General features: G+C 30.2%; 1 protein-coding gene across 3 annotated transcripts in view; it reads right to left on the bottom strand.

Annotated features, from left to right (window-relative positions):
* Positions 1–27,170, bottom strand: part of RNaseZ (ribonuclease Z) — a 63,649-nt gene that overhangs the window by 11,673 nt on the left and 24,806 nt on the right. For all 3 annotated transcript variants that reach the window (XM_075374479.1, XM_075374480.1, XM_075374478.1), the window contains exons 6-12: positions 22,539–22,683; positions 19,985–20,111; positions 14,407–14,660; positions 10,809–11,021; positions 7,737–8,043; positions 4,119–4,308; positions 2,373–2,596 (exon numbers count right to left, since the gene is read on the bottom strand). In XM_075374479.1, coding sequence (XP_075230594.1) covers positions 2,373–2,596; positions 4,119–4,308; positions 7,737–8,043; positions 10,809–11,021; positions 14,407–14,660; positions 19,985–20,111; positions 22,539–22,683 — 1,460 coding nt within the window. The remainder of the gene's footprint in view (positions 1–2,372; positions 2,597–4,118; positions 4,309–7,736; positions 8,044–10,808; positions 11,022–14,406; positions 14,661–19,984; positions 20,112–22,538; positions 22,684–27,170) is intronic.

The following is a 27,170-nucleotide window of genomic DNA, read 5'->3' as shown; positions in this document are numbered from 1 at the left end:
TATTGCCTTGATAATGTTGTTTGTAATGCACTCCATGTTGAGTCCATTTAACAATTTTTTTTATGTACATTGATATCTCTAAAATAATGTACAATTCCGCAAAATCTATACTTAAAAAATGTTATCACACAAAAACTGTGTGTGATGGAAAAATTCTGAATGCATTTTAGAATTCAGTATATAAAGTTAAGTTTGGAATACAATAAAATTTTCATGTGCCAAAAACGGTAGTTTTTAGTGCAATAGGACCATCAGAAAGACCCCTGAAATAAAATAAAACAAAAAAGAGAATAATTGGAAATTGATCCATTTAGTTCAGAATAAGGCTTGAACACACACAAATAGGTTGAACTGAGAAACTCTTCCTTTTGTTAAAGTTGGTCTTTTTTTTTTTAATTGAATTCCTTTATTTACAATTAGCTTTTATATTGAAGCTATAAGTAAGTCATATGACAGACTATTACTTAAAATAGGATCATAAAACGATAATCCTGAACAAGTACAAATACAAGATAAATACTAGTAATTAATTATTAAATTACAGAAAATTTCATAGTGTCTTTCAATATAATTAAATATCTTCACATCATTAATCAAGTCGCGTATGTAAATAGAACAGAAATAAATAAAATGTTAACTTTAGATAAACAGCAAATAAATGAAATATTAACTTTAGGATAACTATAAATTTGAATAACCAAAAATAAAACAAAAACTCTTATAAGAAGTGTTATCTCCAACAAACTGGATCATCATAATGGTCCATCAAACAGATCAAAAACATGAAGTCTTTTCAGCTTCCTAATGTCCCCACTGTTGTCAAGTAGATACTGAGCTAGATGATTGACAAGCTTCTCTAAATTCGGAGCTAGATGACTGACATGCTTCTCCAACCTGGACACATATCTTGAAATTAGGCGTTCAACCTCTTCTCGAATGTACAGAATGTCTATGTAATTGTGGACTTCAGTTGGACTGTTGAATTATCTCCACATTACTGTTACTGGTTGTGCCCCAGAGTTTAATTCCATAAGTCCATACCGGCTTCAATAAAGCCTTGTAAAGCAGAATGTTGTTGGATAAAGAAAGTTGAGATCTCTTACCCAATATCCAGTATAGCTTAATGTCAAGCAATTTCCTTTTCTCCCTTACATGATCTCTCCAAGTTAAACAGTGATCAAGATGAAAGCCCAGATACCTTACCTTACTGGCATAAGGCATTCTGACACTGTTTAAATGAATTTCAAGGCATCTTTTCTTCTCATCGTGAACATTACGTGCCTGGACTTTGTTGGATTTACCTTTATTCTCCAGTTATGTAGCCAAACGCTGATATGGTATCTAGTGCAGATTGTAATTTCTTTGAGGCTTTTAAGCTATTGTCAACTGCCAAGATTGCTGTATTATCTGTTTGTGATGCAACTGTAAGACTGTTTGGATTAAGTAGATTATCAGTGTAGACTAGGAATAGTACTGGTCCCAGAAATGAACCTTGAGGAACTCCTGAGTTATTGTTGAAAAACTTAAAATATCTCTTGATTGTAGCTAATTCATGAGAAGTGATCATCCAGATAGCTGCATAGGATTAAATAATAAGGTTGTGACAGGCACGATTTTAATTTGAAAAGACCAGGCAACCAAACATTGTCAAATGCTTGTTCTAAATCCAAAAAAGGTATCCGAATAATAACTTTTCTCTTCTAGACACCTGATCATAACATTAGTAACTCTATGGGCTTATTTCACTGTTGAACGACTACCCCTAAAGCCGAATTGATGGTAGGGTAACATTCATTCGTTTTCTAACACTTCCTGCCAAAGAGGCTAGGTTTCTGCCAAAGACCCGTCCAGGTTTATCTTTCTACTTCCAGTTTTCAAGATCATTGTTATCTGCAATATTTTTCATTCTTATGAGTAGGGAGTTGTCCTAAGGATTACATTAAAATGTTCCTATATGTAAGAAATAGCTCTAGATGGTAGTGTAGATGTCATCCTCTGTATAATGCAGTCAAACCCTGGAGCCTTTCATATGTTCTCAATCTCTTCACTTCTTGTGTTATCTTTACCTTTGAGAGAGCCTCAAAGGGAGACATAAAGGAATCGGGCTGTTTAAGAAGTGACTAATTCCTCCTCAATACTTCCTTGCATTTTATGCAGCTGGAACACGTTGCTTAAATGCTTAGTGAACATCTTGGCTTTTTGGCTGTCATTATTGTCCCACCCCATTAGCCGTCTAACAATGGGAATGAGGTTGGTAGTCATTTGAATTTTTTTGTCACCTTCCACAAAGAATGAATCATCTCTCTAATGCCTAACTTAAAATCACAATCCTTTTAATAAATCACAAAATAAAAAATTTCTTCACAACTTACCCTCATATTATCAAAGGCAATTCCCACACCTTCTTTGAAATTTTCATTAAATCGTGGCAAAGTAGCGTATCTTTGGCTGAAATGAGTTAATATAGTAAATTTTGCCTTCATTTTATTGCCAATTTCTATAGCTCCTGATGTGGTTGAATGCATTTTTAAACATGCTTCACGAACTAATTCATCCTCCATAGTTGCTTCATGTATTAAAAGTGTCGAATCTTTTCCTGAAACAAAGTTTAAAATAAAAAAAAATTATTTTAAATGATATTATAGCCAAATTCTATTACACCAAATAAATATTTGTCTTAAAAACACTTGCACACTTCTTGTGCAACATACATACTTCTTAATTTGTCTTACACATACTCCTCACACACATACTCACACTATGTGAAGTATGTGATGTACTTCACACACATACGTCACATACTTCATGATTTGTCTTAAAAACACTTGCATATTCATGTAAAGGATATGTCATTCAATTAATCAGAATATATGAGAAAACTAATAAAAACTGTAATTTACATTTATTTACTATAAATAACATTAAATGTTGGCTTAGTAAAATCACTAGCTGCAGGATATGGCTATGACATGCCTCTGCAACTAGGCCCTTTGGGTGGGTTGCCCTGGCGGACAGCGTCTCAAAATTGATTAACTCTTGCGTAAAAATATTTTTTTTGAATGATGAAAATTGATATAACGAAAGTAAAATGAGAAATTTAACTCCAGAAATTGATACTAACAAATCGGGATTTTTTTTGCCAGTGATAAGTATATTCCGGTGCCTACTTTTTGGTTATAGTACATTATTTATATGAAGAAAAACAATCACAAATAAATAAAAAAATATGTAAAAAAAATGTTTAAAATACCAATCTTAAATTAAACGCACTAAAAGGTAAAAATAATTTTAGGACAGTACCTCAAGTCATAGTGTCAAATTAAAAATTTGATGTTTTTGCCAATTTTTTCTTACGCGTGTTTGCACCCCAAATCATTAATAGGCTTAACTAGTGAAAGAAATAGTGTTTCCCATAACCACTCCATTGTCAAAACTTACTGCTCCTAAAACTTATTAGTACAATAAGTTTTGACAATAGAGTGGTTCTGAAATGCATCAACATGTGATAAAAAAATGAAGCTAAGAAAGGAAAACAGTACTCAACATTAAAACTATAGTGATCTTAGTAGAAAAGATAATAGTAATTGATGGGAAGTTGATATTATTGTTATAACATCAATTTCCCATAACCATTTTACTGATGCAAATACACTTTCATATCAGTACACCAAACCCTCTGAAATGCAGATTGACTAATTCTAGTCAAGCATGACATAGTGTGTAATTCATGGGCTACAAAATTTCCATAATAAACCATTATAATCATTTACAAAAACAATTTTTGAATAACAAACTTGTGTAGGAAAAATATAGCTATTCTAGCTAATAAAATATAGAACCTCTTCTACGGTTATCTTATATGGAATTTTAATTTTAACAAATTTTCTATGTAGGTTTACTTTCATCTAACAAATTCTAATTTTTACGTTACTAAGTCACTCTTTGCAGAGTTGTACATTTAGAGCAACTCTGAGATAGAATAAAGTAACAAATTAATAAATGTTATGAAACAATCCATTTTACACTCATTTGTACTGTTTCATCTTAATAGAAGAAAAGTTATATTATTACCAAAAAAATAAAAAATAAAACAATACTTAATATAAACAAAAAATTACCTAATTCAACAAGTGAATCACATGGCATTGTATCTCCAGAATATGTGATTTTCCATCCAGAATTATGTTTTACAGAAACACCAAATGAATTAGGACAGTGTTTAACTCCTGCTGTTAAAACACTTGACATATCTAAAGTATTGCACAACCTATTCATTAAATTCTTTTCAAGTGTAACATTGTTATATACCTGTAAATAAAGATTAAACAAAATTTAATAATTACAACATTCTGACATTACTAAATTTTTGAAGCATTTAATGTTATAAAATTAGATAAATAATTAATGATTCAATTTTAAAATTATAATATTCAATTAATCTATTACGATTTAGTATCTTTATCATCAAATGAATTCTGTTATACATCTTTACTTTAGATTATAATTAACAATCTTAAAATTTTTCTTAAAAAAGGATGGTCTACCACATATCTTTTTTTAAATAAAATTATTTAATTTAAAGAGATTTTAACAGCTTTGTTGACTGTGGATAATGATAATGGATAATCTGAACATACAGGAATCATTTTGTATGCAACAGAAAGTTCTTTATCTAGCTGAAAAATGAGGTAAATTCCATTCACCTGATTGGAACAGATAAATTATAACTGAAATAATGCATACCAGAAGAAAAGAAAGTGATGAAAAAAAAAATCTGGTCTAAATCATTTACTGGGATATCCTTTTCCTATTCAATGCAATTATTTAGTTGCTTGATACCTGTTACATTAAGACACGACCTGTATGAGTTAGGTTACGAGGAACAAATGCTGCAAATCACCAATGGACTGGTTTGTGATTCAATAACACAGTTTCCATTCAGTCGATGTAACAAAGCTTTACTGCCATTTAAAGCTATTCTTACTGCCAGGTAAAGTTAGCTTTGAAGCTTTCACCAAACAGAAATAAAATACTAGTCTAAATCTTCCATACAAGGTCTTGAGAACTTAGACAATCAGTGTTCATTGCTTGTACCAGGACTTCTGCTTACTTACTGAAAGTGACTGAACAGACCTTGTAGCCTTGTTAGATTAGTAGGACCACTGTTTGGACAGTCTTTTAACCTTGATTGATGAAAGGAAGCTGCCACTCACTCAAAGGAAGCTAATTTGTCTAATGCTCACTAGTACAACTTAATCGAGTGCAGCTAACTATTTATGAACAACCTTTTATTAATTATAGTTTGCTGCTTTGTAATAATATTTTGTTGTATAATACATTACGTATTAAAAATATATTTGTCAAATAAATATTCTCTTAAAAAAAAAGAATATGAAAGGTTGTTTTTTATTCAATATATTATTTATTCAATTCCTAAATATTAGTCTTTGAGTCTCTGAACAAGGTGGAGAAGGTGGATGGTGCATACATTCTAATAAAATAAATTTTGAAGCTGGGTACATACAATAATTGTATAGAAACAATATAATCCAAATTTTTAAAAGAGGGCATTATAGTACTCCTAACAAAACCGAGCTACCTATAAGACTTATTGATTACCTGTTAAAACTCAAGTTTCATTTTCTCATTTTTTATTTGTAAAAATAAAAGATTTTCACATTTTTCTTACTCTTTATAAATTTTCACTCTTTCTTTTACTCTATAAATTCTCACTTTTTTAGTTAATCTTATTAACGAATTTGTCTAATGCTCTATTGTTGGTCAGTCTTGTTCCATCCTTCAAAGACTCAAGATGTGTTTATTACGAATGTTTGATTAATTAATACAATAATGTTTCATATATATGAATTACACGTTCAAAGATTACATAAAAAATAATTTATATTATAAACGAAATAAAGACTTTTATTTATTTAAATGAAGCAGCAAGTAATAAAATATTTGAAATAATTAAACCTAACTGAGGTATTGAACCAAGGCGGCATATTATTCGACATTACCTTTTCAAAATGCATTACATCTCATAATGTCATGTTTTATGACATCTCATAAAATATAATTCCTAGATCTCTTACACAAACTTTACAAATTATAGAATTAGTTTCTTTTATTTCTTTCCATACTAAAAAAGTAAGAATTAATTTTATGTAGGTAATACAATATATTATGGCAGAAATATTAAAGTTGGTCAGCTGCAACCATTACAAATTGCCACTACCATTACAGTACTGTACATCATATCAAACCACATTTTCTTTAATTGAATATCAGTTCATGTTGTTCAGCAACAATAATCGCATACTACTTTCTTTTATTTTGAAAACTGATCATGGCACTGTACACAAAGTACTTCCTGCAAAACTAAAATTTAATTTTTGTGATATGTCATCGACTGATCAATGTATTTCTATTTTTATTGTACTTATCTGATTAATTAAAATTTTTGGCCCATAACCTTAGCATAGGATGTCTAGTAAAAAGTACCTTTGCAAAATTTGTAACAACAATAATGAATATCTGTTATCAGCATTTTGTAAATCTGCAAAAGCCCATTACAGTGACTATGTCCCTTATTTATTTAGCGTTTGCCTTATACAAGTTTACAACATAGCAGTATACTATGCTGCAATTAAAACAAAGAAAACATAACTTACAAAGAAAAAAGATCATATTTAAAAGATGATGATAATAAAGTAATGACTGCAATAGCTAACAGGGACTCTGGTAATGAGGAAATCTCTTACTAGGCTTCAGCTATGTGCATGATAATTGTATTCCCCCAGGATTCCTTGAGCATTTCAAGATTTTTATTATAAATTTCTCTCAAATTAAAGAATAAGAGATAACTTTTTCTCAGCTCTTTTAGAATATATGATTGTGTCTTTTCTGTTTCAGGATAATGGGTTATGTAAAGACTTTTGGATATCCCAAAAACAACAAAATTTCAGAAGCTTACTGTACACAACTGTAAGGGCTCTGTTAATTATTTATGTAAATTGGATAGAAGACATATGTTGCTTTTTAAAAATACGTAAATCAGTTTGACCAAATCCATGAAGGGTGACGGGATGTGGTGAAAATGGTCATCCTCGGTGATCTTGGTGTGGCGCTGATGTGCAAGAGTCATGGCTGATTGGGTCAGAATAATTTGGAAAACAGAAGAAAGAATCTTGTTTTGCAGCAATGGATAATAATATCATTTATATAAGTTAAATTAAAAGAATTTGAGACCCAGTTTGTAAGAGAAGCAGTGAAAATTTGAAACACGCCCAAAAAATACAAAGTAAAATCTGTAACAGGTGAAATTCACTAAGATGGATTCAAAAAAGGTCATATACATCAGAGCCAAATAAAAATGAGACAAAGAAAACCTGGTTGAAGACTGTGTGTGAGTGAAAATTCACTGCTCTCCTCCTTGCCATTGCAACCATTGATATCATCCTATAATGTGAGAAACAAAGTAAATGTGTTATCAACAATAAACCACATGGCTTTCATTTATTATGCAGCTTCAGGTATAATTCTATGTTTAAAAACTTCCAGCCAGCACAACTATTTTCTGTTTTTTTTTTGGAATGTGCTTTAAATAGCTATCAGTTTCAATACATTTTGCAATAAACCGGTAAACCTAAGCGCATATTTAAGCAAAATAAATTCAGTATTAATGATAATAAAACATACAATTGAAAACTATAGTGGTTATGATATATACTCACCAATTCACCATTAGGAACAATTTCTACTTGCTGCAATACTGGCTCAAAATTATCATTATAATATCTAAGCCATGTCATTATTTGTTTAGGAGCCAGTAAAAATAAAGGAGAATTAGAAGAATTATTTGTATATTTCCGTCTAGCTTTTAATATACCAATTAATCCAATATGATGGTCTGCATGAAGATGAGATATATAAATAGCACGCATTGATGACAATATATCGCCAACATTATCTTTACCATAAAAACGAACAAGCTGACCATACGTACCTTCACCACAATCCATTAACATACAACATTTTTCACTGAAATCAATAAGAAAAAACTAACATTAATTATAAGACATCAATGGTAAATATAACAAGTAGAAAGTAAGTTATTATACCAAACTATTTTTAATACCTAAAATTTACATTAAATAAAATTAAAAAAGAAGATTCACTCTTGTAATATTTTAAGTGACAGTCAAGACAATTCAAAGTAAAACTTGTTTGAATTGACACTAAACAAGTTTTACATAATAATCTTCATCACGGATAACACTGTAAAAACAACAAATTTTCAAAATGAACTTATACAACATAAAATAAGTAAAATATGAAATTTTAAAATAAATGTGCCTTGTTTGCAAAGACTTTACCTCAGTTACTCATAAGAACACAGAAAATTGTTAGAAAAATTTAGATGGAAATATAGCTAAAAGTTTTTACATGATACATAGTTTATACATATATATTATTTATGAACAAAGGTTATACACACGATTAGTAAGAAATTGGGTATTTTCTGTAATGTGCCCCGCGCCTTTTTTTTTTATTTCTCATGGATTTATATAAATTATGATATAATATCATTTAAATCATCATATTAAATAGATATTGTAGAAAAATATTTTCGTACAACTATTATCTGTGTTGTTTTGTACGGCTTACAGATAATGATCTGGTATTGTCTATTTGTACACAATATTATTATCTTGTTCTGTGCACTAAAATTAATGTGTCTGCTTAATAATGATCAGTTATTGAAGTATTGTTTAGGTTACTTTTAGTTAATTAAATGCATTGAATATGTTAAATGTGTGAATTAAGTGTGTAGAATAATATTTAAAAGTACTTTACAGGTTACTTTTATTCATACAGCAGGTCTGCATTTTGGATGACCAAATTACAAAATGGTTAAGTGAAAGTTTCCATTTTGTTAATATTCTAATACTGAATGTTTCTTTGTGAAATTAAGGTAATGTTTTATTAGGTGTCGTGTAACAGTATGCTGTAAAACCACTGTTACAGGCGTCATGACTACATGTGCTAAAAGTTGTCCAGCTCTTCTGTAAACTTGCGATGTCTTAGTGAAAAAATTCTAATTCTGTTTTTGGATAGTCATAGGTTCCAAACTCAGTGCATAACAGAAAGACCCAGAAAATTATTTGTCAATGACAAACATATAATTTACAGATTTATTACTTAATTAGGTTTACAATAGGTAGCATCTACAGTGCAAATATTTTATTGAAGAGTTGGATGTTAAACAGAACAATTTTTTCTTCTCTTTTTGTCACATATCAATTATTTCAAACCTTTCCCCATAAATTCTCGTTTAACAATGCTCATATAATTGTATATACAAGATTATTCTGTGTTTTCAAATATCTCTATTTAGCATAAAAAGTGTGTAATGACAGGATATTAACTAGCTGACAAGTCTTATTTGAACAAGAAATGCATAATTATAATTGATAGTAGTAGATTACAAATAATCTGTAAGTTGTGAATGGCATTATTATGTCCTGCCATCTGTCAGACTTTCCAGTAGACATGAATTTCCAAACCTCCACACAAACAGCTATGGAGGCATAACATTTGGTAAGAGGGTTGTGATACTTTCAGAACATTAAGTTTGTAACCTTGTGATGATTTCTGATCAGTTGATTGAATAAAATTGTTTTGTTTATACCCTCAAAATCTCATTTTATAATGGCAGGTCCTCTTGAAGTTTGCAAATCAGTTGAAAAATATGCAGTGATCTATTACTTGCTATTTGAAGGTGAAATTCAGTTAACATTTACTCTTGTATGACTAAACAACAGGAACCAAATTGTATGAACCCGAAAAATATTTGCAATAAGATAACTGAGGAGCACCACACTGGATGTCTTGAAGTTTTAACTCCAGTATTTGAAACTCGCATAGACATCCAAGCAGGCTGACAGATTAGAGTTGAGATTATAAATGAAAAATTACAAGTAAGTGTCTGTAGAATTCATAACATTATCACTATCAAGCTGAAGTACTGTAAAACAAGCTTTCCAAGAGAGTTGATAAATCACTATAAGGATAATTACTGGTCTACTATAGCTCAGGTAACTTGAGAACCTGATGGTGGTAACTTGAAAACCTGATGGTGAGGTAGTATTGCCTTTCTTTTTCCTGTTTAGCCTCCGGTAACTACCGTTTAGATAATTCTTCAGAGGATGAATGAGGATGATATGTATGAGTGTGAATGAGTGTAGTCTTGTACATTCTCAGTTCGACTATTCCTGAGATGTGTGGTTAATTGAAACCCAACCACCAAAGAACACCGGTATCCACGATCTAGTATTCAAATCCGTGTAAAAATAACTGGCTTTAGAGGTAGTATTGCTTTAGGCAATACTTGAATTGGCTCTGTCAGATTTTCACTTACTTGGTACATTCAAGAAGGTACTACATGATAAGAAATGGTAATGATGATATCAAAGAAAATGTCCTAAGTTGGCTTTGACGTCAAGCCAAGATCTCTTTTAAGAACAGGTATAAATGAAGTGATTTAGAGTGGGACAAGTTTAGAGATGGATTAATGTTGCTGGAGATTATATTGAGAAGTGAAAAGATGCCAAACTGATTAAATAAACCATTTTAGCTCAAGAGTAATTTATGTCTAATTACTGAATGACCTTCGTACATTATAAATAACTTATCAACCATAAGAGTAACACAATTGATGAGTTAATGAAAAAAATAGCTTTATTAAAATCATTTATTACACTGGGTAATATAATTACTACATACATTTTAATAAAAAAACTCACCTAATGTTTAACAGAATACCACTTGTATTTCGTGTTTTATTTGGAATACATGAACCAGTTCCTAAAAAAATAATATTTGGATGTTGTTTATCATTAACACTGAATTCGGCTGAATTTAAAGAATCTGTAAGCTCTTTCAAAGCTTCCAACATTTCTTCTTCTTGAAAGACCTCTTTACTATATTCAGCAGGATTCAATATTAATTCATTTGAACTGAAAATTTAAATAAATTAAATTAAAAACATAAAACTAAATGAACCGTACCAAACAAGATTTTAATACATGCAAAATATACTTGCACACTTTTCTGAATCATTTTCCATTCATCATACAATTTTATAGCTAAATAATAAAACATTCACTACTGGTACATTATTAAAAAAGAGTGATTACTTTGTTTTGAACAAAACGCTTTCATAATCACTATATCAGTACAACTCAATGGAAAACTACTGGAATCACTATTACCATCTTACTCCGTAATCAAGATAACACAATAACATGTAATGTCACCAATGTTAATTAAAAATTTTATAAATTTTATTACCATGTAAAATAATTTAACACTCTTACAATTGGAGAGTTATACACTGTATTCTATTGTGGATGATCGTACAGAGTTCATAAGTGGTTCAACATGTATGAAAATGAAAAGGTGCTTCTGTCATTACACTTGATACATTTTTACTTGCATCCATATTTTATCAAAACAATTTCACTTAAAGTAATTTTTAATTTCTCAAACTTGATACCGCTGATACGTTAAATAAATAAATAATTAACAATTAATACGAGGTGTGTGAGAAAAGTAATGAGATTGGTAATACTGTGAGCGATCTGGCAACACTGTGTCTACCAGTCTGTGCTAGACTGGTTTGTTCATCCCTTCCACATGCTCAGTATGAGTTTCAACTCCGTTCAACCAACACATAATTATTGACAGCGCCATCAGTGAAGTTGTGTGATATGAAAATGGATATATCAGAATAAATATCAGAATTTAGAGCAGCGTTGTGCAATCAAGTTTTGTGTTAAACTTGGGGAATCTGCGAGTGTGACCTTTGAAAACTTGAAACAGGCCTATGGGGAACATTGCTTATCAAGAGCACAAGTTTTCCGCCAGCACACATCATTTTTGGAAGGCCAAGAACACATTGAAGATCAACCTCGCTCATGGAGACCTTCAATTTCAAAATCTGACGAAAATGTTGAGCGTGTGAGGGTTCTTATGAGATCAGACCGTCGTTTAACAATAAGGATGATGAGTGAACAGTTAAATTTAAACACTTTTACCATACATCAAATGTTGACATACAATTTGGACATGCGAAAGGTTTGTGCAAAATTGGTGCCGAAAAACCTCACAATGGAACAGAAGGTCAATCGAAGAAACATGTGTGTTGATCTTGAGGATTGACAATGACCAAGAATTCTTCAATCGTGTGATCACAGGTGATGTATCCTGGACATTTGAATATGATCCTGAAACAAAGCGGCAAAGCAAGAAGTGGCACACGCCGTCATCTGCTTGACCGAAAAAATGTCGAATGAGCAAATCAAAGATCAAAACCATGCTGATTTGCTTTTTTGACAGTAGGGGTATCGTGCATAAAGAATTTGTTCCGAGAGGGCAAACTGTCAACCAAGTGTTTTACAAAGATATCCTTAAAAGGCTCAGGAAAAGAGGGATTCACGTGAGACCAGACACTACAGACAAGTGGATGCTTCATCATGACAATGTTCCATGTCACACGGCCATTTCCATCAGGGAATTTTTGACCTAAAAACGCATTCCTACGGTTCCTCAACCCCCTTATTCACCTGATTTTCAGTCCTTGTGACTATTTTCTTTTCCCGAAATTGAAACATGTCTTAAAAGGACGTCATTTTGGAACTCTGGAGAACATTCAAAAGACTGTGACCGACCAGTTAAAAGCCCTACCAGTTGAAGCCTTCCAGCGCTGCTTCCAGGAGTGGGAACAATGATTCCGCTGGTGTATAGCTGCCCAAGGAAACTACTTTGAAGGGTATAATATTGTTGTTTGAAAAAAATAAAAACTTGGGTAAGTAAAAAGTCAGTCTCATTATTTTTCTTACACACCTCATATAATCCACCTTACCAGCAGGTTGATATGTTCTCTAGATTTTTCAGCTTTCTTGGAAGCCATCATAAGAAGTTAAAATTAATGTATTAAAGTCAAATTTAAAAAAAATTATAGTTAAAATTTAAAAACAGTCATGACTGCCCAATCCTACTAGTAAACTCCAATACTGTGTATACTAGTAGGATCGGACAGTCATGACTGTTTTTAAATTTTAACTATGACTTTTTAAACTTCGACTTTACTGCATTAATTTTAACTCCTGATGATGGCTTCCAAGTAAGCCAAAAGCTCTATAGAACATATCAACGTGCTGGTAAGGTGGATTATATTAATTTACTTAAATAATTTTCATCACATAATGTATTGTAAAGCATGTACAGTATTTAGTTAAGTGACAATGTCTTGGTCACTGCCTGCCTTACTGATGTCAATTCATCATCTAGTCTAAATAATTTGTACTTATACTATGATATAGCAGCAACTCAATTTTTAAATATTTATACATGTAGCTGTTGTTACTTGAAGATAAAAAAGTGTCCTCTATTGATAATCAAATAAATGAGCCCTATTACATAAATTCTTATTATTTAAATTTTATTAAGCTTATAAAAAAATCTATTTTACTAATAAAAATTTTATTATTTAATCATTCATCAAATTTGTATTTATTATATGAATATTTACAAGATCTATTTATAAAGCATGAGTTAACTATGACTAGGGAAAGTGCAATTTTTAAAAATACCTCTGATATACCACGTACATGTAAACATTAAGTCATTTTAACTTTAGTACTGAATAATACAATAATATTTCCATCATTCCCTTTTCACATAATGTATCAATGCTTTGATTTGGAATAGAATATGTGATTTCTTCCTCTCCTGTTTTAAATGTACACCATGAACAGCATTATTTCTACTCCATTCTAAGCACAGTAAATCACTGACTAGGTACTGTTGAAATAGTGAATACTTCAAATTATAGTGACTTGTTCTACAAATATGATGTGAAAAAAGGAATACTGCAAATTCTACATGAAAAATTTAAGAGGAAAAATGATTGATTTTCTAATAAAAAATATATTTATATTCGATAAATAAAACTGTAGAGTTCAATCATTGAAAACTTTTCAACATATTAATATCAATAGAAAACTTCTTTTCTGATGAAATATTAATTGAAAATTAATAAAATTAAGTCTTAAGACTAATAATTATTCTTGAAAAGTTATTTTATAAATTAATAAGTTGGAATTAATAACCAATAAATTTAATTATAAAAAATGTTTTTCCACTTTTTGGATGATGTTTTGTGTTATTATTTATCTTTCATTGGCATATGCATATGGAAAATTTTGGTAATAGATATAGCCCAAATCATAATCATAAAAACAACTTTATTGCAATTAACTATAATTAAATTACAATAAAAACATGAAAATGTATGATTTGTTAAACAAAATTATAGGTTAAATAAATTAAAATTAATACCTGTCCAATGGTTTCTGCGGTCTTAATTGAATAATACTACAAGTTCTCCCTTGGTAAACAGGAGTGTCAGGATCCTTAAAAGAGCACACTGAGGAGGAACTACTGAGACTCACACTGCAATCACTTCCTTTATTGGCTTTCATACTACACTCACTTTCTTTATTATTACTATCTTCAGATAATACGTTACCATTTGATGTTTCTGATGGCAATGTTACTGTTGGAATTCCAGAGTCTGATAAAAGTGGAAAAATCTGAAAATACACATTATCAAAAGTCTAATTGTTTGATAGAATCTATTAATTTAAAAAAAATTTCTTTTCCACAAAATATCTTTTAAAAAATGGAGACAATGAAAATGACTTTAAGATAAACATAACCAAACTTACAATGTCTTTTAACTTACATTAAATTTTTAAATGTGTACAGACAGACGTTTTAGTATCAATGAAAACACTGATGAAAGCTAATTATGACTAGTAAAAAATATTTTCATGAATGTAAAAATAGTTTGTAATTCTTAAGACTTTGACAACCAAAAAATAACAATTTTACAAAATACAAATCTGTAAAAATTACTGACTGATATTATGTTAACATTAGCTACTAAATGCCAAAATGTAGTATCATCCAAAGAGAAATTGCACCGCTCAGTACTGTTTAATTTCAGTGATGTAAATTACATGTAACATTGCTTTGATATCGATATAATTATGTTTAAACCTTGGAAATTTAATGCATCTAGTTAAAAAAATTATTTAACTAGAACATTGTCATTTTTATGTAACAAATAAAATAGAAGCCTGATCAAGACTTGGGACTGGATTGTGTCCAATTTAAATTTCTGTTTAAGATTAAACAGAAATTATTTTTACAGATTAAGTTTTTATTAATGGTTAGTGTTCCAAATTTTAAATTTGGTTTTTTAAGTCAAATACTTATTCTTTAATTATTTATTTACTGATTTTTTTTTGGGCAGAACAGATGAGCTATTATTGGGTGTAAGTCCTTTCTTTCTTTTTCCTGTTTAGTCTCCAGGAATTGGCGTTCATGCATTACTTCAGAGGAAAAATGAGGATATGTATGAGTGTAAGTGAAGTGTAGTCTTGTACGATCTTAATTTGACTGTTCCTGAGATGTGTGGTTAATTGAAACCCAACCACCAAAGAACACCGGTATACACGATCTAGCACTCAAATCTGTATTAAAGTAACTGTCTTTACTAGGACTTGAACGCTGGAACTCTCGACTTCCAAATTAACTGATTTGGGTGGCTGTACGTCATATTTAACAAAATAGTGCATTACAGACTACTGACAAAAGATTTATACAAATTTTGAGAAAAAGTATAACAGAATAGACATGAAATAGGATGAATTAAATTTTCTAAATTGAATTATATTGATTTTGTAATTGAATTGAATTATATTTTTGCAAATAGTAAATAGAATCAATAATACAGGATTACTTTAACAAAGGTTAAAATAAAACTTATATTTTGCGCCCTAAATAAATCTGGCTTGCTAGAAAAGCAATGAAACTTTGCAGAGAAGTAACTGATTCAACCATCGTAAGTGCATTCTATTCATTCATATTCAATTTAAAATACAAATCTCATCTCAGATGTATTTAAACAGCAGTAGTTTTAAAGCAAAGTGGCAACAGTACACAGTGTTCTTGAAGATATTGGCTAAACTTAAAGCAGTGATCCAGGAAATCAAAATAAATAAAGCGCATGTGAACAAATGTCCTGTTACAGTTTTGAGAGGTTTTGTCTCAATTTTCCATCTATCATTTTGTTTTTGCAATAAAAAATTATATCTTAAAATGGACTGAGATATTTTAATGAAATTTGGTGGTCATGTACCCAACAATACCTACAAAATAAATAGGTTTGACAATTTTATTTCTGGAAATTCCAAAATGACGGTCATTAAAATTTAATTATAATACAAACAATTACTAATTATTTTTATTTTGTGAAGAAAGTGAAAACAGGCATAATATGTCAGACTACATAAATTTTGGAATTCACTTAAACAATTTCAGCGATATCTCAGCTAATTATCAATCAATTTGAACAATGAGGTGTTATTTTATTTACAAGTAACACCTCATTACGAATAAAAGGCTACAAAAGGTAAAATAAAAGGCTTAATATTTTATCTAATAAAACACATTTTTGGTAAAACTAATGCTTATGGAAATATTATTGAAAAAAAAAAATTAAAAACATTATTTAAAATATTAAGATTTGAGATATATTATAAACATTTTTGTCATTGATAAAAAATTACTTCATCGTGAAATAAATCTATTATTATTTCTTTTTATTCTATCTTCATAAAATCCACCTTCTGATGAAGCTTTATCTCAGAGAAGGTACTAAACATTAAGGAAAAATTAAAACCAGCAAGTATTGGTGTAAAAAATTAAATTTTATATAATTTTCATGCAGTACTGAATGAAATTTCAGGGCCTGCAAATTATACTGTTTGAATTTTATAAAAAATAACTTAATATTAAAAAAAAAGTTTTACTTTTTGATCATAATATTTCTTCTAATTTCTCTGGAAAATAATTATAAAAAGATGAAAGTAATATTATGACCTGAATGGCTGAGAACAAACAACTGCATATCTCAATTCTCTTTTTATATTCTATTCTGAGCTGATTATGTCTGATGCATAAAATTTTGAAGTGAAAAGGCTTTTTAATGTTTATTACTTGTGTTACGGAGTAAAAACAGTTACATTTCTGTTTTATGTAGAAAATTAACCCTTTGTGCTTTCCTGTCCAGGATTGCAGTATTGTATTGGGTAAGTTGTCCATGCACTCTTGTGTCTCTACAGCTCTTGTTTAATTTGAATTTCGTGCGCGAACCATTGCTGGTACGACCTGCTGCCGCTAGATGTGGCTAACAGTATTCTTTGTGAATCAGTGTTCTAACAGCTGTGACGGTGAGAGGCTGCATTGTTGACTTTCGTGCGGTTGTGTAACGTTGTGTTTTACTGCTTCGGCAAAGTTCTAAATGGCAGATTTTAAAGAGCAAAGAACCTGCATCAAATTTTGCTTCATGCTTAAAACACTGGTGCAGAAACCCATCGCATGCTTGTGGAAGCATTTGGTGACAATGCTATGATTAAAAGTAAAACTTTTTTGTGGTACAAACGATTCAAAGATGGACGAACGACAGTCGATGACGATGAGCGTTCAGGAAGACCATCAACAAGAGCAACACCGGAAAACATCGTGAAAGTGTGAGGCTATTGTTGCAGATCGAATACAAACAATCCAAGATGTTTGTGCAATCGTACAAATGTCATATGGGTCCGGTCCGTGCAATGCATCTTGTCGGACAATCTGAACATGAGACGCATTGCTGCAAAATTCGTACCGAGACTGTTGAACAGCGACCAGAAACAAAATCGTGTAGCTGTCTGTAGTGAATTGAAAAATTCAGCAAAGATGACCCTATTTCATTTCCAACATCATAACTGGTGATGAGACATGGGTGTACAGGTATGACCCTGAAACTAAGCAGCAGTCGTCGCAGCCGAAAAAATAACGTGAAGTCCATGATGATTGCTTTTTTCGACATCAAAGGCATTATCCATAAGAAATTTGTTCCTTTTGGTCAAACTGTCAATGGGATGTTCTATTATGAAATTTTGAAGTAGTTACCTGTAAGCATTAGGCGCAAACATTCAGATCTGTGGGGTAACAACAGCTGGGTTCTGCACTATGACAATGTGCCCGTGCACACATCGCTAGCCGTTCAGAATTTCTTGGCTTCCAAAAAGACGGTAGTGATTCCCCACCCAGTCTATTTACCTGACCTTGTCCTGTGCGACTTTTTTCTCTTTCCGAAAATAAAATTTCAATTGAAAGGCCGTAGTTTTAACACAATTGAGGAGATTCAGGAAGAAACGCAGAACGTGCTTCGAACACATACACCTGCAGACTTCCAGGGATGCATGGAATCATGGAAAAAACGCTGGGATCACTGTATCAATGCCCAAGAGGATTACTTTGAAGGAGACAGTGGAAATTATAAGTTATGGTAAGCTATTTTATTTTTATGGTAAAATTCCCTGAACTTTTGGGTAGCACCTCATATAACAAAACTGGCGTCAAATGCCTAATTTTAGTTCATGTCATTTATTTATATTAAAATTTCTATAATTTTCAAAAAACTAATTTTTTAGTTTGATTAAAGCACTTGTGGAAAATGACTGTGGAGCTACAAACACAGGTTATGTTAAATAGAATCAGACCTGATGGAGGAGCCGACCTCTGTGGCACGAGTGGTAGTGTCTCAGCCTTTCACCGGGTGGTCCTGGGTTCAAATCCCGGTCAGGCATGGCATTTTTCACACACACTAAAGTATTTATCTCATCCTCTGTAGAAAAAATGCTTAACTGTGAACCCGGAGGTTAAAAAAAAAAAAAAAGACCTGATGGAGGAATGATTATAGACTGCATTGCAGGCCACAAGAGTGATTGGACAATTTAGCAAAATACATACAGAGTACTAAGGATTAATTTAGAATAAGGAAATATTGTGAATTTATTTAATGACAACAAAATTTGGGATTTTTAAATAAATCCAGTAAAAGTAGTCAAATCCTTCTCACACTAAGATATTCAATATAGCATTTCACATGTTGAAAGATTAAATAAAGTGACAATAAATAGAAAACTGAGCAATACAAGTTATTTCTGGTTAATTCACATCAAGTATTCAAGATTCTCAAAAATCTATTATCAGGTTTATACTTTATTTTGCACTTATAAATTTAAAACTCAAAATAGTTAAAAATACAAATTATTTTGTTGTACAATAAAATAATTGGAAATGTACATAAGCTAAACTACCAGTTTATGTAACTGAATTTATTTTCATCAAAAACTTCAATAGATATCTTAAGTTACAGATTCTGTAAGCTTTCTTGTTCTATTTTTTAACTTACGTAATTAACAGTAAAAGGTTAATTAATTTATAACATTTAATCTATAATTAATTATCACAACCAATAGTAAGGCTTATTAAATAAGTCCCAGACAGGAAACAAGCACGAAGCTCAGAAGGTGATAGGGGCCTAATATTAATACTTCCTTCAGTATCATGGAAGAGTTCAATGGTAAGAAAAATGGGGTTGGAATTAAAGAGGACGATAGAGCCATAAAAAATTATTGTATGTATGAGCAACAAACAAGCCACTTTTATACGTCTTCCTTCACACAACATTTTTATATTCAGTTCAATTTCAATAAGATCACAGTAATTCCAAAACCAAAGGATGGGAGCGGCACATTATTAAAAAAGTATTTTTGTATTAACCAGCTGAAAATAATGTTTTCACATCAACATCAAAGAATCCACTATGTCTAGAGAATCAGGCTTCCCTGAGGGGCTCCCATCCATTTCTAGTTTAATGACAGATAGAATTATCTAACGGATATGTATAACATTCAGCCACACTACAACTGGAGGATAAATTTAAACTATGAGGGCCTCAATATTTTACAATTTAGAATAAATTTAAATAGTACTAAAATAATATACAGAATACTACCTCAGGATGAAGTAAATTAAGTTTATATTGTATTCTATGAACAGCAACACTCCCCATACATGAATTATCTTCATTTATAATAAGATGTTGTGTACTAGGTGGGAATTTTTCCATCCAATGTTTATACCTTCACAGGAAAAAAATGTAAAAAAAATCAACATTTAAATAAAGAAATAAATAATCAAAATTCAATAAGTTTCACTGACATGAATTATAAAATATGTTCACTATAATTTGAACATAATTTTCTCCTAAAAAGGACATTTTATTTAAAAAAAAAAATAGAAAAACGTGCAGGCTGCTTTCGTAACATATTTAAAATCACTTAATAATGAATATACATAGCAGACCATGCCAATAACAGTAGACTTAGCCAGATGTTAACTCAAATCTCTACTGGAATAAAGAACAAAAACAGTTCAGATTGCAGGCAAATACAAATAAACTTTAGAATACATGAAATTTATCAAAAGAAAACCTTCTGCATTTAATTACCTGGCCATTACTGGATCTTATTATTTGAGCTATTACATACTGGGCGATTAATCTTTACACAAAGGTAGATCTCAGGTGATGAGTTTGAAGCTTAATAAGTTGCTTAAAAATTAAAATTCAGATCAGTTACCTTATGCAATTTCAATTCAATACAGAAATTTTTGTTTGTGACATCAATTATGTCAATGAATTTGTCATGATACAACAGCTGACAGTTGAGGAAATATTTCCTCTATATCCCTTCATTTCTCATTTTTATTGTAAATATATATATATATGGCAATCTCTCAGGAAGTGACTCTTTAGCTAAAAATGGGGAAAATGTTCATACAACCATAGGCCCAAAGTAAATTATGGGGTGAATTTACCTGTTTCTTAAGGTTTTTGACCTGAAAATATTACAACAAATGGGTCCCAGAATTGTATATCCATTAGTTTTAAAGATATTTGATATGAAAAAACAAAAATTTGAGGTAAAAAATAACATGTTTTTTGGTTTAATATAAGAAAACTTTGTTAAATGGAAACTTGTACTTTTTTTCTATTAGAAACGTAGAAAATTGAATTCTGAAAAGATTCATGTAAATTACTTAAGAAAAAATTAAATACAGGATATTGAAATTCAACTTTATTAACACGTTCACTGTGGTACAGTGCATATATGTGCCGTAATAGGGAGTTGCTGTGTGCTTATCTTCAATTGCGTAATTCCAGTACAGTGTGGGTTGGTAAGTTATTTAAATTAACTCTCGTGCTGTATGGGCCTCATTGTTGCTGTATTGTACTTGACGAGTGTGCATTACAACACATAATGTGCCATATGTAATTAATATTTTATTTTTCTTTATAACTAAAAATATTTTTTTTAAACGATTTTATAGTTTACTTTATCTCTCAGAAAACATGTGAACTAACTCTAGTTGAAACAGTTCTTTTATACATATTCTTAATTAGGATCTATTCATAATCAAGTCAAAATAAATCAATTTATTAATTTGGATAAGTTTACAAGCAAGTGTATAAACATTTTATGTGAAGTGATTCAGACCCCAATTATCTGGAAATAAATTCTATGTTCACCTAGCGTTTATATTATTAAAATATACATTTGAATGGATGTTTTTTTAAACAAAAATATTTCAACATATATTTCATTTAGGAATAATAAGTTGACAAATCAAAACAGTGAGTAATGGATTAGGTGTCAAAATATGAATAATTTAATTTATAAATAAAAATTAGTATTTATAAGATTAAGTAATATTATGAATATTTTATTGAATAACTTGTGATAAAAATATATAAAATTGTCAGAAAGAGATTAAAAACAATGTGATATGCGGTACGGCACAAATGTATACCGAATCAAAATCCAAGGTCAAACAGTTCAGCATATAGAGTAAATCCGTATAAAAACTATATGCATAGTAAACAAACTCATTCAAAATACATTAAAAATTAAGTTTATGGGAAATGAACATACGATCAATAATTATTAAAATTATTCTAGAATTTCAATTCTCCTTACACCATAAAGAGAAAGTCTTCTTAATGAAGAAATTTATTGTTTTAAAAATATTTTTTTTTTTTGTTTTGATACTAAACTAATTTTAATAAAGACATGTTACTCTAAATTCCAAACACAATTAATGTTCAGCAACTATTAAATGCTTTTCTCATTTTTTTAAAAATTATCATGCTAAGATTAATAATTTTCTCTTTTAATAAAAAAATAATGAAAATTTATGTAATAATTTAACAATAACTTCCTTACTGTTGACTGATAAAGCACTGGAGAGTGATTTTATAATGGTATGAATATGTTGAAATATATATATAAATAAACTGACAATATTGTATACTGTAAGAATTTTTACTGATATTAATTAAACCTAATATTGTTTTTACAGACTAATAACAGTTTTAATACATTAGTAGCTTATGGGAATTCTCTTACAAATAAATACTACAAATGAATCCTTACATCTTTGTGAAAATGAGTCAGTAGTTAAAAAACACAGCATTACAGAATTCACATTAATAAAATGAAAATACCTACCTGGAATTATGTAATATATTTGGTGGTGTAAAATGGACAACCAAATAAGCGATTTGATCAGGAGTAGTAGCAGTTAACTGATGATGAGTAAACATTACTTCTTTTTCTAAAGGCTCTAAAAATTTTTCATTTGGACATTCAACAACTGAAAAAAGAAAACTACACTAGTGAGATAAAATTATACTTAATCTAGATCTCATTTATAATTATTACATAAGATTAACTAAACAAATAAATATATGAAGAGTGACCAAAAAAATAACAAGAATTTTTTATTTTTCTCATGCAATATAGCACTACCTATAATGTATACCAATATTTTCAGTCATAGATTAAACATGTAGTTCAAATTTGATGGTCTAATAACTAGGATGTATTTTATTAAGTGGTGGTTTATTTTGTTTGAAAATAAACAAAGGAATATTAAAAACAAAGGATTTGCTTTAAAAAACAGACTGAAGTCCAGTAAATTGATTGTACAAACAAGTCCAGTGAGTTGTACAAACAACTCACTTCAAGAAGGCTGTGAAGATGACATATAAGGGGTTGGACCTTAACAAATCAATGAAAATTAACCAATGAAAATATTAATGAAAATAAATGATTATGTTCAATATTCCTTTAGTGATTATATTAATTTTTGTAAAACTTTACTGATTAATTGAATTGCTATTAGAGAAGTTGCTGATCAGGTAGGAATCTATTATGGCTTGTGCAAAACATTTTTGAGACATTTTGGGTATGAAATGATTAGCAGCAAAATTTATTCCAAAACTTGAATTTTCAACAAAATCAACACAAGACAATTGTTAGCCACCATCAGTAATGTCTCATAATTACTTAAACATGTCATAACAGGTGATGCAACATGGGTGTACGGTTAGGATGTTGAAATGATGGTCAAATCATATCAATGGAAAAACAAAAACTGAAAAAGTAAACAAAGTTTGATTGAATATTACGTTGAATATATACGTTCTGATTATTTTTTAAAAATTATAATGGCAATATCCATTATGAATTCTTATCACGATAATACTTCATTACTTCATACTTCATTATTAATTTGTGATTATTTAGCAAAAAGTAACATCATAATGAACAGCGGTCTCCATATTATCCAGACAAAAACATCTTGCTATATCTTCTTGTTCCCACTGTAAGAGGATATTAAAAGGACAAAAATTTGCAATAATGTATTAAATAAAGAAAAAAATAAAAAGAGATAAATTTTTTAGCAATACCAAACAATGCTTTCCAGAAATGTTTTGAGGATTAGAAGAAATAATGGATTAAGTGCATCGTATCCTTTTGGGGACTACTTTGAAGGGGACATTATCAATAAAGAAAAAGTAAATACTTTTTGATAAAAAAATTAAGATTCCCATTATTTTTTAATTACATCTTAAATATTTTAAACATGTTAACTAGTTTATTATTTAATAAAACCCATGTATGAATAGCAAGCACTCTTAATTCAATTATAACTATCAAATTCTACATGTAATAAAGGTAAAGGTATTATTGCCTGAAGTTAAAGTTTATAACTGATGATGAAACCATAAATTTAAAAAGCTTTATATAATAAATTGGTTAATTCTTAAGCTTGCTATTTTGGTGTGTTTAGAGCTATTTTGTTTAGCTGTATGTGTACATATGACCAAAGTTATTTATTATGAATTCTAGTGTTTTATTATTAAATTTTAATTAATATGATGTTTAGTAATAAACACAAGAATGATTCCATTCATTCATCACGTTTCAGGAACATGCTTTCAAAGATATCTGCACCATCAGTTCCTTTATTAAATATTTACTTCTTAAAAATTATATATCATAAAGTTAAAAATTAATAAATAAAAAGATCACATTACTTTGCTAAAGAGTTCCATATAATTGAATTATACTTAAAAAAAAAAAAAAATTATTAACAGTGCAGCCAGTACAATAAACCATTAAATCTTTCCTCTGCTAATTTAAACAAACTATAGCCCAGCTGGGAATTTCATTAACTTGAGATTATTTTTACATTCATAAATAAATTATTCTTGCAACTGCCAATACTGTAAAACTGCCAACTTTGATTTACTTCATTTTTTGAAATCATTAGTCAGATAATTAGTTTAATGCTATTCTTCATTTTTTCCAAATCTTTTTCTAATTTCTTATCCTTAAAACTCAACATACTTACAGCAAACTAAATCTACAGTTATAAGTTTCAATATATTTCAATCATTGTCTTCATCTAGAACTTGTAAGTTTGAACCAGTTGAAAATGGCAGTCTTGAGTTCCTCGTCATTTCAAACTGTTGTCCACCAAGCCACTCTTTCAAATGCAAGAAGAGGAAGTAGTCATTAGGTGCAAAGTTGGGACTATGTGGAGGGTGGTCAAAAAGTTCCCAACGAAAATCTTAAATCTTCATAATTAAGGCAGTGATGTGAGGATGCACGTTATGAAGGAGGATTACTCTGGATGACAGTTTTCCGCGTTGTCGATTTTGGATTGCACATCTCAGTCTTCTGACTGTTTCGCAGTACACATCAACTGTAATTGTTGATCCATGTTCCATGAAATCAACCAAAATTATGCCTTTTTCATTCTCAAAAATTGGTAGCCAACATTTTTCAATGCGAGTAAAGAGATTGCTTAAACTTTTTCGGTTTTGGGAAACTTGAATGGCGCCACTGCACTGCCTGTTGTTTTGATTCTGTGTTGGTGTAGGATATCCATGTCTCATCACCACTAACAATGTGGGAAAACAAATCATCTACAGCTCGTCAATAGTGGTCCAAAAACACTCGTCCACTGCACTCAATTTGTGATATCCAAGCTTTTCTGTGACAATCGTACAGGTAAAGGTGTGTCCAACATGCGGAAATTCATCAGCAAGAGCACTAATTGTCAATTGCCAATCACACTGTAGTTTTTGATTCACTTGTTCACGATTTCGTTGGTCTGAATACTGGGTCTGCCACTCTGTTCTTCGTCAGCACATTTGTGTGAGTAGTTATAAATCACCACTTCTGGCACAGCAGCCAATCAGAGAGCAGCATTCTGATCACGTGACCTAAGCCATGCCCACTTACTCTAGATAGAAATTTACACATTACGCAGCCTTTCACAAGCAAAATTCCCATATTTTGCACTCTTTCACGAGCATCATTATGATTCTTTAATGTACATGTTACTGAAAAACATTTACAAATACAATCACTTCTGGCACAGCAGCCAATCAGAGAGCAGCAGGCGACTTAGTCCAATTCTAGAGAAAAAGTTACATATATGCAGCATTTACAGGCAAAATTCACATATTTCGCACTCTTTTGCAAACACAATTTTCTCATTAACGATTCTAATAATTATTATTAATCAACTTACTTAAGCTGCGCACACTCAGTTTTAGAGAAAAAGTTACATACATGCAGCATTTACAAGCAAAATTCACATATTTCACACTCTTTTGCAAACACAATTTTCTCATTAACAATTCTAATAATTATTTAATTATCTAATTAACTAATAATCATGCAGAATAAACTAACTAGCAGACTTAAAACTAAACTAACATGCAGAATTAACTAATAATCAATGGAGAATACACGATTACATTACCATCTCGCATATGAACATTTTATACCGCTTGCAATCAAATACAATATCGAACCGACTTAGCAAAACAGCATTTACAGGCAAAATTTACATATTTCACACTCTTTTGCAAACACCATTTTCTCATTAATGATTCTAATAATTATTATTATTAATCGACTTACTTAAGCCACGCACACGGCTTTTAAGTAAGTCGATTATATTATATAATGAACGCACCGTCGAACGCAGCGATGCTATATTGAACACACCGTCGAACGCGGCGATGCTATACTGAACGCACCGTCGAACGCCGACAAAACCATACCATGTAAATCGCAATAACAGTAAAAAAAAATAACAGTAGATAAAACATTTTTATGCTGCATTTTATTTTTGTTTTACTGTTATTGCGATTTACATGGTGTCGTTTCATCGGCGTTCGTTGGTGCGTTCAATTGATGATGATAAATTTATCCATAGACCCTTATTTTTATCGCTTTCTTTATCGATAACTAAAAAACCATACCGATTCACGTTCCAAACATGTTCGCATAAAGATTTAAAGTCATCAAAAGACATGTCAACATTTACATGTTCATCGTAAATGTGTTGTAAATTTCAACTGTCTTTTCTGAACAGAATTAGAAAATACCAAAGTAATTCGTATGGGACAATTGCAATTTGGAATTTTATAATTTTTTGTCGTCTTAAAGATTATTCTTTAACTTTTTTTACCCGGTTTTACTGTTGTTATATTTTTTATTATACGATTGAAATAAAATAAAAATAAAAATAAAATAATAAACAAAAATAAAATGCAGCATAAAAATATTTTATCTACTGTTATTTTTTTATTGTAATATTCTTTGATTCGATTCAAATATAAATCCGATGAATCTTGTGATGATTCGTTTGTCATTTTTAATCGTCATCTAATTTCTGCATATTTATCTTTTAACTTATTCTATTATTGAATAAAAAACGAATAGTTAAATGAAATTTATTTTTACATAAACTGTGAATAAAACGGTACAACTATA

Source organism: Lycorma delicatula, chromosome 9 (genome assembly GCF_047948215.1).
Source record: "Lycorma delicatula isolate Av1 chromosome 9, ASM4794821v1, whole genome shotgun sequence".
NCBI classification, from domain to species: Eukaryota; Metazoa; Arthropoda; class Insecta; order Hemiptera; family Fulgoridae; genus Lycorma; species Lycorma delicatula.
This window is presented reverse-complemented; position numbering and strand designations above follow the sequence as displayed.